At 34.4% G+C, this 16,185-nt stretch overlaps 1 protein-coding gene across 1 annotated transcript in view; it reads right to left on the minus strand.

Moving 5' to 3' along the window:
• Positions 1-471: 471 nt before the first annotated feature.
• LOC121381061 (ubiquitin carboxyl-terminal hydrolase MINDY-2-like) overlaps positions 472-16,185 on the minus strand; it is a 55,599-nt gene continuing 39,885 nt past the window's right edge. The window contains exons 6-9 of the mRNA XM_041510147.1: positions 7,207-7,403; positions 4,358-4,459; positions 3,500-3,701; positions 472-775 (exon numbers count right to left, since the gene is read on the minus strand). Coding sequence (XP_041366081.1) covers positions 761-775; positions 3,500-3,701; positions 4,358-4,459; positions 7,207-7,403 — 516 coding nt within the window. The 3' untranslated portion in view covers positions 472-760. The remainder of the gene's footprint in view (positions 776-3,499; positions 3,702-4,357; positions 4,460-7,206; positions 7,404-16,185) is intronic.

The raw sequence follows: 16,185 nt of genomic DNA on the forward strand, positions 1-16,185 counted from the left end.
TACTTAATTGGGATATGATTTAATGTAGTCAGTAGAACACTTGCCTGGTTATATTATAGCTTTGACATTCATAGCCTACTGTTGATTAATCAATGTGCTCTAATGTTAAACAAAATCTTTTGATAGTTACCCCAACTTTAGGGACGGAAGGAAATGTTTCATTTAATGACACTCAACACATTTTATTTACGGTTATATGGCGTCAGACATATGGTTAAGAACTACACTTCATGGGCTACTCTTTTCGATTAGCAGCAAGGGATCTTTTATATGCACCATCCCACACAGGATAGCACATACCACTGCCTTTGATTTGCCAGTCGTGGTGCACTGGATCGAGCGAGAAATAGCTCAATGGTAAAGCATTCGCCTGATGCATGGTTGGTCTAGGATCGATCTCCGTCTGTGAACCCATTGGGCTATTTCTCATTCCAGCATGGTGAAACAATTAAATAAGAAGATACACACATGTACACCTAATTGATCTGTATTATTAAAAAACATTTCTTGACATGGGTTATAAAGAATAATGCCACACACAAAGTTTAAATAAATATGTGCACCAATTTGACCACCTTGTTCAGTGACTGGTGTATGAGGCAGTCGATGGTGCCCAGTTCTTGGCACGAAGGCCTCAGGATTGATGTTCCTCAGCGTAACACAGAGGCGCTTGTAGAGGAGGAGACAAAACGTTGCGTCAGTGTTTAGTTGATCATCCAGGGGAATAGGAGTGAAAGCACTGTGGATTCAAACACTCCCGTCACAAGATGATGCACTGGAAACGAAAGAGTATATGTTTTTAAAACCATCAAATACAATTTGCATAGCTGATTTTGAAAATATATCAATGTACTTTTCTTTTTTTAACCTTCTGGATACTGCAGGCGAGATATCTCACCCGAAGTCATGTCAGTCGACATACTGTACACTGTATACAGTGCATTCCCCAATTCATATTTCTCTTCGTTTTGCACACAGCACTCACCAGAAATAATAATAGAACAGGAAATAGGTTTATTGAGAGTATGGCAGCTTTTGTTTTTCATACCTGGGAATTTTTAGTTGAAAATGTTTTTTGGCGCGTATTTTCACTTGACAAAAATGGCAAAACGCCGTGGTCATTTTCAGGATGACTGCGCAAATAAATTTGTTCATTTTACCAACAAAGAAAGTCACAAAATATTGGGATATGAATCGTAGTTCTGGTCAGGAGAACAAGTTATTTGGAATAATGGATATAAATACTGAACAACTGGCCACAAATGCCCATATGTAACTGCAACTTTTCCAACATTTTTGCCCAATTTTAATCAACATTAACTGATATAAAATATAAAAATTAGAAAAACCCACAATTCAAATACCTATAAACTTTATTTTATGTATTTACTAAATTTTTAAGTGAAAATATGTGGGTAAAAGTTATATATTTGTCCACTCTCAATGTGTTTTTTGTTAAAAATTAATCCAGTAGTCAGAATGTTAAATACCAGTGCTGTTCACATGACATGCCTGATAATGAAAATATAACCATTAATGTATTTTTAAACAAATTTTTTCAGTTTAAAAATAGCTATCCTAGACATCACAACAGCCACCAACATGTTTAGACAAGTCTGCATTATATGCTGGAAAACAATGCATTTCATCCAAATATATATATAAAACCCCAAATTAAACCTTGTTCTAGATAGTGCATATACACTGTCAATACCGATCCTATTGATACAATAAAATCTCTGACGGAGCCAAATTTGGTGGAACAAAATCTGATGAGTAAAACCAGTCTGTCTCAACAACTGAATTTCTCAACTTTTCGTTATACACTATTAACATCATAAGGAGAAGACAACATAAAAACCAAGAATTTCAGCAAGAAGTTGTTTTCAAATTTCTACACTGTAGAAAGTGTTCTTGTTCATATATGAATTGAGGCTGGTAGATATGTATTAGGTTTGCATTCTGGTACCAGCTCCCAACTAGGGTGAGTTTTAACAGCCCAAACGGGTGGGACATAGCCCGTTGGTAAAGTGCCCGCCTAATGCATGGTCTATCTGGGTTATTTTTCGTTCCAGCCAATGCACCACGACTGGTATATATCAAAGGCTCTGTAAGTGGTACTCTGTGAGATGGTGCATATAAAAGATCCCTAGCTACTAATGAAAATATGTAGCGGGTTTCCTCTCTAAAACTATATTAAAATTACCAAATGTTTGACATCTAATAGCCGATGATTAATAAGGGACCGTAACAAAAGTATATTGAAGCCAGAGAGACTAAGTCACTTAGTCTTGATTCTGACCCCCCACCCCCCTCAAAAAGACTAAATGGGCAGTTGACTTTGGCTTCATCCAAATTGAAGTTACAGAACAAGGTTTGGAAAAGACCAAAGGAAGACAGTAGTAATATAAAAGATACAAACAGTATTTATTCATGAATGCACATAGTGAAACAATGTTTTTAAACAGTGATATGAGGCCAACCAAGGCACTCTGAAAGGCTTTTTAACTATTAAACTATACATCCAATGACAATATGCCCATTGGTATCTTTCATCAGACGCCAATGACATAAGCTCCAAGTTGGCCTATTTCTCAAGTCATATTTTCCAGCAATTTAAGATAATTTATGCTTCTTTTCTCTTCTTTTTTGCTGTTGCAATTGCCGTTTTTCGGCTCTATTCCAGCGCTTGATGTGCAAGGTAGAGATTTTTTAAACAACTTGTATTGTTGTTAATATCTTGATGCAGAGTTGAGTTGTTCCTGTCAAGTCTCTTTTTGTTAATTAGAAGTTACAATATATCGTGAAATGTTTTAATGCGGTTTATTGGGAGAAAATATCACACCCACCCGCGACACGACGCCACACGCAAATTTCGATAAGTGAAAAAAGAGAAGTGACTCTTATTAAAGAAAATCATCCTAAACACGCTCAAGATGTATAACAACAATTGTTTGTTTGTTTTTTGTTTTGTTTGTTTCATTACTTTATTATTTATTAGTGTTACACATGATTGCCAAACCACTTGTCATACTAAGAGAGCTAACTCTTTACGATCGTTACAACGGCAAGACATGTGTGGTACCAACATGGCCGTTATAACGAGAGTTGACTGTAATACATACCTAGCCACCTTGATATCCTGGTTTGCATGGGCAGCAGGTCGACAATAAATACCATGGCCAGTGTTTTGAAGCCTTTTGGGTTGTGTTTGTATGATGATTTTCAAGTTCAAAGCAAATGAAGCCAAAAGTGATAAAAAGACTAAATGGAGATGTTGAAATCGTAAACCCCCTCCCCCCCAGACTAGGTAACTTAGTCTCTCTGGCTTCAATATACTTTTGTTACAGTCCCTAAATCAATGTACTCTAGTAGGATCGATCCCAAACCGACAGTACATCGAGCGAGCACTTTACCACTAAGCTATGTCCTGCCCCTGGCTGGAACGAGTAACCACTAACAATAAAATTAACCACTTAAAGTAAAGACTTGTCACTACCTTGTCATCTTTCTCCCGTTCTCGTTCCCGCCGGTCTCGGTCGTGTCTCGGTCGAGCACTGTTTGAGGAATGTGATGAAGGATGACCATGACCTTGTGCAGACGGGGAATGACCTTGGGTGGACCTCTGCTGGCTGGAGTTGGCCGCAGCAGCTGCAGCTCTTCTGTCCTCCTCCTCCTGGAGTTTCCTCGCCAACTCATGACTGGCAAGAAAATATTAAAAAATTAACTTTCAAATTCACAAACAAAAATGTTACTTCCAAAAAATTATTTTTAACAACAAAATATATAATATCTGAAATATTTTATCAGAAATATTATTTTGTTATCTTTTCAAAACTCTTACCTTTTTATTCAGAAAGAACATTAAGCTATCAAGTTATCTGCATGTTTGACATACCACAAAGTTGTCACTGTCTGACATACATGAAACCTATAAATTTGTGTAACAAACCTGCAAGAGATTAATTATAAAATTGGGAAAAAAAAGAAAGAAAACCTATCTTCTCTTTTAACAGGGAATATTTAGCCTGCCTCAAATTTACTACTCTTGCCCCTTCTTATAATGGGGTCATGCAAATTTCCCAACAGCCAATCAAAATAAGGTTGAATAATTCATACAGCAAACCTTTCGCTAACGTTTGCGAACTATTCTGTTCCCGACTTGACCATTTGGTTTAATGTGAAGCCCATATAAACCAGTCTGGCTGAACTCAGCCCAAATGTCCTGTCCTATAACACTTGTTTATTTATTTATACATTTAATTTCTTTAATTGTCCTGTTTTCTGTTTTTGAGATATATGCAAGTGCCACATTATCGTAGTATTCTAAAAAGAAAAGTCACGTGAAAACACTAACTCTGCCATTTGCATCTCATCTTGTTCTTGTTCCGGTCCCCAAGTATTGGCCTGGTCATCTCTCAGCTGAACTTCCTGTTGTAGAGACAGTGCCACCTGGTAGCTGAAATGTTACAAACAACAACATTCTGGTATTTTACAGAGTATTTATAGTGATCATACAAAAATCCTTAAAATTTTGCATGGTCTTGAAAAGCAGGGGGTTGCTGTGAGCTTTTCATTAAAGAACAAGAGTAGGAATACTTTTCAGTTATTGCAGAACTTCGAAAAATAAATCTGGACTGATTTTCATCTCTGTGGCAATACATGTACAAATAATTGAAATTAATGATTAAATGAAAGGAATATTTAATCAACAGCTATTAGGTGTCCAACATGTCACAAGTACAAGGACAGGTAGATCAATAAATCCATTCATGAAAATAATAAACACAGTATTTTTATATGCTCTTATCCCTTGACAGGACAGCCAGCAGTGCCAATTATTCCCTAAGAGCATTTCCAAAATAGCCTAGTCATTTGAAAGAACTTGCAGACAGGTGCTCAATAGCAGTCACTTTTTTTTTTAATTGCTGGAAACTGCCTCTTTTTCTTTTTTTGGTGCATATATTTTTGTTTACATAACAACCATATATATAGTATACATACATAATTATTAAGATTTACACATATACTCATCTGCTCATAGCAGTTCAGTATAAATGGTATAATCACATATAATGAATAGTTCAATATCAATATTATAAACAGATACCGGTTGGTACATTGTAATTGCACAAAGACAATGACAAATATAAATATTTTATAAATTAAGAGAATGGATTGTCGTCCTAATTATGAACACTGACTCATGGATCTTTTCAATTAATAAAGCCTCGCAACGATAGCCTCAAGACCTGATCACCCACAAACTGTTTGCCGTCGGCGAACAGTTAATAACTGGACAGGATGTCAATGTTTTTTGTGTACGGTTTTTTCTGTTGGCACAGGCCTATGATTCTCACTAAATGTGTGCAAAAGTCGGGGCAAATATTATCTCATTTAAATAACCAGTTCGATTTTCAGTGAGCACTAAGCATTGAACGGCACAATGGTAAACAATGGAAGATTTCCAGGTATTCTAGCGTGCTCAGCCTTGGTGGTTTGTATCCGAGTTTAAAAGACTTGAGACAATCTGGCTTCCAGCCTCCAGTTATGTGTAGACAGACAGATAAGTTGGTGGATCAAAGTCTTTTGGTTTTATCCGAGGACAGACAAACTGACGATGATGAGCAGCACACGCTATTGAGATGAAAGGTCAGCTTTGGACACCCTGTGTTCGAGATTTGGTGTGGACTCACGGCTCTTGCATACAGAACTTGCACAAAGATAATTGATTTATTCATATGAACAAACTGAAATTGTTTCTCTTTTGTTGAGGGGTTTTTAATGAAGAATTTTTTTTTTTTTTAAATATTTTTGGGAGGATTATTTTTTTTTTAATGAAGAAAAAAACTGATGATGCATTGTGGGAAGAGAACTAATGAAAATACAATAATATATCTTTGTATAATCTAAATAACATCAAAACCCATATGATATAAAATATTTTATAAAGAATTTTGAATTGTTTATGATGATAATTATTTTAAATGCTAAAACAAAAACCCACAAAAAAATCAATTTAAAAAAACATAATTTTATTTTTAAAAAACACTAAATTGTCAGTAGTTAACAATTTGTAATTTCTTAGCATATCACTCCACCATTCACTTTAAAGTTCCTTCTTTCTTTTTTTATAACAAATTTAGCCTACTTAAAATATAAAAATTACAATTAAACGAGAGTACTGGTAAGGTACATGATATGCCAGTCACAAGTTTTATACAGAAGCACACACATTAATGAATGTGTTACATGTATGACTAGACTATAATCATGTGAAATGTGTGTTATGGTAGGGATTAACAGTTTGTGCTTTCTGATTAATGAAATTATTGTTCTTTATTAGAAATGGAACAGTTTTGTAGCATGGTTACAACGTCGACACATTAATATTTGGAGAGAAACAGTTTATGCGTGTAATGTTAACATCTTGAAAAGTAAACTGTCCCTGCTTCTTCAAAGGCTGAACAAGACTTTCCTATGATGTTCAGAATCCAGACAAATTATGTGATGTATCTGACAGAAGGTCAGTTATTTAGAACAATGTAATGTATAGGTCTGAGTGACCTAGTAGTAACAGAAGATGTATTATCTAGAACCATGAAAAGTAGGTTGCAGTGACCTAGTTATGGCATGTGACACAGCACCATCCCAAGTTGTACTTGCATGCAAGCTTTGATGATCCTACATGAATTAATATGGAAAATATGACCCAGACAAGAAAAGTTAACATTTGGACAGAATGATGTATGGATGGATATATAGATGAATAATAATGTACCACAATAAGACCTGTCAAACATAGCTGTATACAAAGATGCATTATAAAATTAAGATAACTCGAGTTGACCACAAAAAAACCTAGCACACACAAATACTGATTATAATAGTTCGACATCACCACATATAATTGGCCAACATCACTACAGAACTGAATGTCATCATTCGATAAAATGCTAAAAATTACATAATTACATAAAATGGGTCATGGAAAGGATGCTAGAAATTGATTTACTTGCATTTTAAATTGCACATAAATACTTAATTTGTTTTTATAATTATAAGAATTGTTTCTAAATTTTTTGTGAATATAACAATGTGTAACAGTCACAAATTTACAATAAAATAATTTTGTTACCGACAGTTATTCATTGATAAATTCATTCAAAATGACTAAGAGTTATTACAAAATGTCACTATTCTTACTCCTGGTCGATCTGCTGGTCGCTGCCCAGTGGGAGTTCGGCCGCGGCGATGGCGGCGGGAGATGGTTCGGGCTTGGTGTAGGTGCGGAAGTTGGTGTCCACGAAGTGACAGTCTCCCTCCACGTTAGACAGCGTCTCCCAGACCACACTGCACTCTGTCAGGAAACCCTGGTCTGTGATCAGCAGGAACAACTCATTCTGAAAACAAACAATCAACTTTTAGAGAGGAAATTCTAAATACAGTAAAACCTTTCGAAACCGGACCCTCTGTAACCGGAATTCCTTCAAAATTGGACATTTTTCACAATCCCTTTTTAATAATCAGTACAGAACAGAACCTCTCTAAACTGGAAACCTCTTAAAATCGGACATTTTACTTGGTATTGTGAATGTCTGGTTTAGAGGGGTTTCCCTGTACATGTATAAACTAGCTTTAGTGTTGATTTTAAAGAAGATCTGTCATTAGAATCAAGGCTGGTAGGTACTGGGTTCACTTCCTGTCCGATCCTTGCTGTCATCCGGTAGAGGAAGCCTATATGGATCAAGTAGCAGATCAAGTGCTGAAATAACTTATGTTATTGCTATACATCAAATAGCTATAGGTTAATATGGTGAAGTTAAACAGAAGGAAAGAAGAAATGTTTTATTTAACGATGCACACTCAACACATTTAGTTACAGTTTTATGGTGTTGAGCATATGATTAGGATCACACAGATAATGAGAGGAAACCCACACCTGCCAGGTTGCTATTTAACAACAATGGATATGCAGCATCCCAGACAGGATAGTACACACTACAACCTTTGTCACATCAGATAGAATGAGAAATTACCCAATAGGCCACAGATGAAGATCGATCCTGAAGTCCGAACCAAATTGTTAACTACGATAAATTACTCTCCTACCTTTAATTACTGTTACATTTCCCCCAAATTTTGTCCAGACACAAACTGTGAAAACATTAGTGACACAGATTCCACATACGAGACTGTAATGATGTCACCAATATCAACTTCACTGAGATCGCATAGGGAAAAATACATGCAGTTTTCTGCTGTCTGCCATTTTACTTTTTTATGGAAGTCTTCAAGTGGGGTGATAGCTTCCAAAGTATATGACGTAATTAATATGAAATTAATGTGCTCTTTAAACAAAACAAACTTTAAATTTTTTTTAATGATGTCATCATGTTTGCTTTTTATATCATAATAATACATTATGACATTGTTAGATTAAATCATATCCTTTCACCCCTGTTGGAGAGTATTCCATAAAAAGACAAAATGGCAGGCGGTACAAAATTACATGTTTTTTGCCCTATGCAATCTCAGTAAAGTCGATATAGGTGACATAGTTATGATCTAGTATGTCTGTCATTGTAATGGGTTTTTTCAAGATTTCTGTCTGGACAAAATGTGGGTACAATCTAATGAAAAATAAAGGTAGGAAAGCAATTTATTGTAGTTGTAATTTGGTTCGGACTTTAGACCAACAGTGCATCATGAGGCGAGTGTTTTACCACTGGGCTATGTCCCACCTCAAGTTAAACAGGAAACTCCTGTCCTTTTATAATGTATTTAACTGAAAATGTACGGTAGTACATAAGACAGTTGACTTGTTGGAGTCGGTTATTAGAGAAGAACACCTCAGGCTACAAGTATTTTTATCTCTGTAACCCATTGAAGTAGTAACTCATAACAACTGTGCATGTGGTATCCTGCCATTTGTTTAACAGTAAAATGAGGCAGAGCTCTGGCATTAGGGTGGCCAAATGAAAATGTTTGTGGCCAACCTTCATGTGTTTGTCGATTGTTTGCAACATAGTTACCAAGGGAGAGTACTCCCTAAAACTAGCAGTCATGATATTGCATTTTTCACAGAATATATTCTCACCCAGATAGTATATGGAAATTTTGCATGCAAAAGTGCTTACTGGCCTTACATGTTAACACTGAGATGTTAACTTAGCATCTACAAACATCGAGTTAAAGGGACATTCCTCAGTTTGCTGCATTATAACATATTTCTGACTGATAAAATATTTCTACAATTAAACTTACATATTAAATATATTTTCTTGTTTAGAATTCAATCTGTTTCTGGTTGTCTTAATATTTGTAAAAAGCCCAAACTGGATTTTGTCTTAAAATAATTTTGTATGTATGAAAAAAACTTTTTTTAGATAATAAAATAAAATTTAACCTACCCGTAGTTCAAATATTAGAACGATCAGAAACACATTTAATACAGCCACTAATATTTTATTCAGAAACATATATTTGTTATGTAATTACAATCGTTAAAAAGTCTCTGTTAGTCGATAACATCTTAAAAATTGCAGCAAACTCAGAAATGTACTTTTAATGTCATAAAAATCATTTGACTTACTTCATAATATATATATGTTTGATATTGATAATTTTAGCATTTTCATGTACCTTAGTTTGACACCCAATAGACGATGTATTTTCCATGCTGGTATGTCACTATTCATTCATTCATTCATTCATTCATATACAATTGTTAGCAATCATATATTTATACCAGCCATACGAAAAGCAAGCAAACATTTAATCAGATCACTCGCATATATAGCAAAATACCTATATAAAAACAACAACTAAAAAAACCACCTGAGCTGGTAGTTGTACCTTTCCAGTCAGTTTTGAAAGTAATTTTGTTCATGGATACTTAGCATATCCTCAAACACCAAATTACATTTTAACACCAAGAGAGGTCTGAGCAGACTGTTAAAAATGTCCACAGCAATACATTAACAAATTTCTGACAAGAATGGATTTCATTTCGTAGCACGGCTAAGCAGTATCCAGGTGCGAGCAAGCGACATATATTTATTAACAAATCTCTCCAGGGACACTCTGTTTGCGCTGGCCACTTTCTATGTTGACCAATAAACAAGCAAAAACTTTGTGAAATCCTTTAAATCAAAGGTGATCAGCGCGTCTCAGCAGCCAGTCTTTTCATGCCTGGTTAGAGGTGAACCGCGATGCCTGTCAGATCAATGCACTTTTGTTTCCCCCAAAATACAACCCAGGATGAAAATCGCAGCAGATTTTTCCCCTCATCGAATCCACTCCGTCTTAGAAGTGCCTTGGTGACAATCCAAATTTAATGAACCATTATTCTTGCTTGAAGGTTCCTCCCTTTCACAATAAATTGTTTTTCTGTTGACATCCATGGCAAGATTCAGTAGACTGACAACACCACAACCAAACAAACAACAACACACCAAACACACATGTCCAGCGTTTAATAAGTGGTGTACTTTAGTACAAAAAGAAAAAGGAAGAAAATAAAAGAGAAGAAGCAGTCTGTTGTACATTTCAAAATCAATTAAAACTTGCATTAATTGTGGTTTCAACTCAAAAAAGATTCTTGCTTTGGCATAAATTTCTAAACATTTGGTGTTTTCTTGGTTGTCTTTATTTTTTACAGAAACTCAAGAACGTAAAGTATTTGTAGTCTTTTTTAGGAAACAGGTCTTCATTTAAAAACAAATAATAATACATACAATAATATAAAATATAGAAATGCTTAAAAGTTACAAATATTTCAAGCAGACTGTACTTTGTAGCACATTTGTATTTAAATAACCCAGTATGTTGTAGTTATTTGTTAATTTTTATTAGTAAAATAATTTTAAAAATTGCATGTAGTCTTTGATAACAGCAAAATGAGGCGGTGCTTTGGCTTAAGGGTAGGTAGTGCCAAATGTTTGTGGTCAACCATTATTAGTTTTTTTTCATCATAAGTCAGACACCAAATAGTAACACTTTATAAAAAATTACAGTCATATTATTTGTTACAGTATGTATTCTAACAATAGTAACATGATAATTACAGTGAAGTGCATGCAAAGGTAAATCCTTGTGTGCCACTTAAAACCCCCAGCTATGCTCAACAAGAACACAGTTGTTGAACATGTTGGTTGTTGAATTTCAACTGTAATAAACACAGTTTCTGCCAAAAAAACATGTCAGTTTGCCTTTGGTAGTTTTGCACACCACAGTTTAACTTAAACTGCAAGAAGTTGTTTAAAAAAATCTACACATAGAAAGTGTTGTTGATCATATATGAATTGAGGAACCTTAATTAGATATAAGCACGGAAATGAAGTTCAGATCAAATGATTATTTCTGAAGAAGTCAACATTCCATTTGACAAATACCAATACATTACTGTTTATAATAAAGAATTTCAAACAAGAAATCTGTAGGGGATATTAGCTGTCAAACATCATGTAGCCATGGCACATGACCTTAACCATGAGAAAAAGCACCTTGATGCTGCCACAAAGTCAGGTGTCACAATTACCAAGTCTTAAAGTTGATGTTGTTAAATGTGTCTTTTGTAACTGACTGTCATAATAATATATTCATTATGAGTGCAATTTAGCTCCATCTAAGGTGTGATTGATTCAGATTAGAAAATAATTACAAACTTCCCACCATCATATGATTTACTTTATTCTGATTGGATGACGTCACAAAAAACCATAATGTTATCCTTCAATAAACCTAAAAAGAAATATGTCATTACGTCAAGATGGACGTCATTAAATAAAACAGGTCATGGAAAAGACATTAGAAACTGATTTATATGTATTTTTAACTAAATAAGTTGTGTTGTTTGTAATTATAAAAATTATTAAAAATATTAAATGAATTTATTGACATATAACAGTCTATATATAACAACTGCTCCGCTACCCTATGTGATTTTATACAATTTGTGACCGTTCTACATTGATAAATTAACAAGAAATGATAAATTATTCTTATATAAAATGACTGTTAAATTAAATCTGCACGTTTTAAACTGGTTATTTGCTGTCAAAGATTGTTATTTAAGACACAGGCTACTCCTACCAAATAACAAGGGATCATTTATACTCTAAATCTAGAATGTTTTGTGAAGAACAAAGTACTGCAAAAACTGTGAGGGACTACTGAGCACAGTACTTTCTCTGTGCAATAGTACGATTGTTTTTGTAAAGACATAAAAGACGAAGATATCATTTCTATCAAAGAACATTGGTTTGTTTAATTATCAACAAATGCCAATCACCCACTGAAAACCATTAAGGTACTGGTTCTGGGCCTGTGCTTATAGAACATTTAGAGTCCAGACTCAATCTCAAATGATGTCACACGCATACAGTTTGTATGCTTATAAAATGGTGCCTGGTGCTTATAAAATGTTTAGTCTAAGACTGGAGACTAATAGAGTCTGAGATGTGAACGTCATGGCAACGCCATATTAATTGTATGTGTGTGACATGATTAGAGATTGAGACTGGACTCAAGTTTTATAAGCAGGGGCCCTGTTCTACATATTTAATACTGAATACCAGCTCAAAGCTAAAACAATTTTGCAATAATTTCTTTAATAACACAGAAAATAGTAGATGTATATTTACACTATGCACTTTCCCATGTGAAGCATATACTGTACCATTGGTCGTAGGATTGGACCAGTGTCACACGACTGGTATATAAAAGACTTGTATGTGCTGCCCTGTCTGCAGGAAAGTGATCCCTTGCCACAAATGGGGAAAATTTTGTGGATTTCCTCTGAATTCATGTTAGAATTACCATATATCTGACACACAATTGCTGTGGATTAATTAATCAATGTGCTTTAGCAGTAAAATTAAACATATTAGTTTTTGCTACTAACCAAAAAAATATAGCCTACTGCACCAAGGATTACATTTGACACCTAATGGCCATTGTCCAAATGATAGTCTGAATATGATTAAACAATCATAATCCATTTGCTAACACATTCCTTCATTGGCTGCTGGTCTGAACGTAGTTTCATACTTCACAGCACTGTCAAGTGAGCAATGACATAAAGATCTGTATCAAAGAAAAACTATTTAAATAGGTGTACGATGATAATCAGAGAAACAACAATTTGCTGTTGATACACGCTGGAGTTAGCATACATTGATTTTTCACAACATGGCTATAAAGCATCTTTTAACATTTCCCACCACAGTGCAACTAAAATTATTTTATCACTGTTACAATGAGAAGTGCCCGGTGTCTGAAAACGTGACGGGGAAGAAGGATAATTTCATACATCTAAACATGATAGAAGAATAAATATTTACACTCCTCTCTACTTTTAAAAACATATAATTTTATTACATTTGTTATTTTTAAATCTTCATAAGAATTGCCAAATCAATAAATTGATACTTTCAGGCTTGTGTGAGTTATTTTTTACACCAGCGTGATATGTTTCTTTAAAAAAAATTTTTTAGACTTGTGTTTAACATGTTGGATGTGCTAAACACAAAGAGGGAGCATTTGTTTGAGGTATAACAATGGTAAACTGAATAACAATAATAAAGGCACAGCAAATACAACTCACTGCATGGAAGACGAAATAACCCACCTAAACATGTAAACATGTGGTTCAAAATAATTAAAACTAAGTTATGTTGCAAGCTATTAAAGAACTACATTGTATTTAGTCTACAAAACATGATTGACAAAGAGTGGGCAAACCCACTGCCACTACATAGGTTTTTTCTACTAAGAGAACAGAAAAGGATCTTTTATATTCACTTTACCATATGCAGGATAGTACATACAATGGTCTCTGATGCACCAGTTGTGAGGCAGTGGATGGGTCAGGAAAAATAAAAACAAGACCATTGAGGGCAATCGATCCTGTGACCATTTGCACATCAGGCAAGCTCTCTAGCACTGAATTGCTTCTCTATACCTCCATGATCCACACATAGGAAGGACATTTTATTCAGCAACACACTCAACACATTTAAATTATGGTTATATGACATCAGACATATGGTTAAGGACTGCACAGATACTGAGAAAGGAAACCAGCTACCGCCATGCAATGGGCTACTCTTTCCAGTTAGCAGCATCCCACAGACAGGATAGTACATACTACAGCCACTGTTACACCACCTGTGGCTTGAATAAGAAATAGCCCAATGGATGGGCCCACCGAAGATCAATCCTTGAGTTTAGACCGACCAAGCATCAGACAAGCTCTTTACAACTGGTTTACAGCCCACTCCACAAATAGATACTGTACGATTCCACTACACTTTTAGTATGCACATATATATACATACATGCAGTGTATGAAATTACAAGTGAATGATCACTGGAAGATCAATAATAATAAAATGCTTTATACATTTATCATAAAAAAACAGACCAATAAATGGATGACGGAGAAACAGATGAAAACATTTGCTCCCATGTATTGCATACAACCAAAATTCAATATACATAAGTATGGCTGACCAATTAAATATTGGTACTTAATTTTCCTAGGAGGCCAAAGACAATACCAAAAAACTGGAGTAAAACATTTGCTCGCGTCAAATATTTCCATATAAATTAAACGATGAGAATTTAAAAACAAATAGAAAAATATTAGGCTTTGGTGACAGGAGTGCATAAACAAATATCACTGGGACTCGACTTTTTAATTAAGATCTTGAAACCAGTAGCAGCGGACTGTAACAAAAACATCTCGATGTTTTAAGCTAGCACAAATTCATTCGCTGTTGACTGTGACTTCCTGTGAATTTCTGTGTTCGGCAAAAGCCTGCGTCCCAGGCTCTCAATGCATGAACAAACAAGCCGAACTTCAGAGCGTGCTTGGAGAAGGGTCTCTAGGACAGACGTAAAAAGTGGCCAACAGTAACTTCTGATCACATCGTACAGACGAAGAAAAAAACACACAAAAACTTCATACTACGTTGTTGCTGAAACTAATACAGATTTTCTTTTCAAGAAACTGTTGTGGTTTACATGTGTGGAAAGTCATGAAATCTTAATTACATTTTGTAGTTTTTTAAGTTTCTGAATTTTAATTGCCATATACACAAGTTATCAGAAGTGCTTTGCATCTGTGTATATGTAAGTTTCTTCAAAGGTGTTTATTGAAACTGTCCCAAACGGTGATGACTGCTTGATACAAGAGGGATTTAACCTGCATAAATAATAAAATTCTGCCAATAGTGAAATCTGACAGGAGAAAAAGATGAATCAACAGTGGATTGCTGGACACAGCCTGTTTGTATATACATATTTCAGTGTGCTTCTTATTGGATTAATGGCTCAACGTAAGTAACATCAACAACACAGAATATTTCCTCTACAGAAAAAACAAACTACCATAAAAAGAATCACAAGACAAATGTTTTAATATAAAACTAAATAATCCGCTCTTCAAATGGGTAAACTTCTATAAAAATAATATTTAGCTAGAACGGTAATAAATAGTCCATTTTAAATTAATTAGTGAATAAACAGGATTCTCCCTTTGGGACACAGCCTGTTTATATATATACATATTTCAGTGTGCTTCTTATTGGATTAATGGCTCAACGTAAGTAACATCAACAACACAGCTGACATTACAAAATATTTCCTCTACAAAAAAAACAAACCAAACAAGAGTCACACATAAATCTTAAACAAATTTTAATATAAAGCAAAATAATTCGACCTTCAAATAGGTAAAATTCTTTAAATATCATATTTAGTCTGGACAGTAAAAACTAATACATTTTCAATTAATTAGTGAATAAACAGGATTTTGATTTTGAGAACTAACAGCAAGTGATGATAAAGGTAGTGCCCCATACAGTAGGTAACAAACACATAGTGAAACTTAAGATTATTTATCAATGTACATTAAAATGTAGAACACAAAAACTTGCATGAAGTTGCAGAAAACAAGACAGAATTTAATTACTACTCAGTAAAATACACTTGACATGTCGCATTGTTCACATACAAAATTGTTTTATATTACTGTATAAAACGGTAAATATGAAATTATTAAAAACATTATTTAAAAAATTGGATTTCAATATTTGTTTATTTAATCATAATATTATATATCTATTATATACAGCTTTACCATTTTCTACATTGTAGAAGAGAAGCTAATAAGAAGCA

This window comes from Gigantopelta aegis, chromosome 9 (genome assembly GCF_016097555.1).
Source record: "Gigantopelta aegis isolate Gae_Host chromosome 9, Gae_host_genome, whole genome shotgun sequence".
NCBI classification, from domain to species: Eukaryota; Metazoa; Mollusca; class Gastropoda; order Neomphalida; family Peltospiridae; genus Gigantopelta; species Gigantopelta aegis.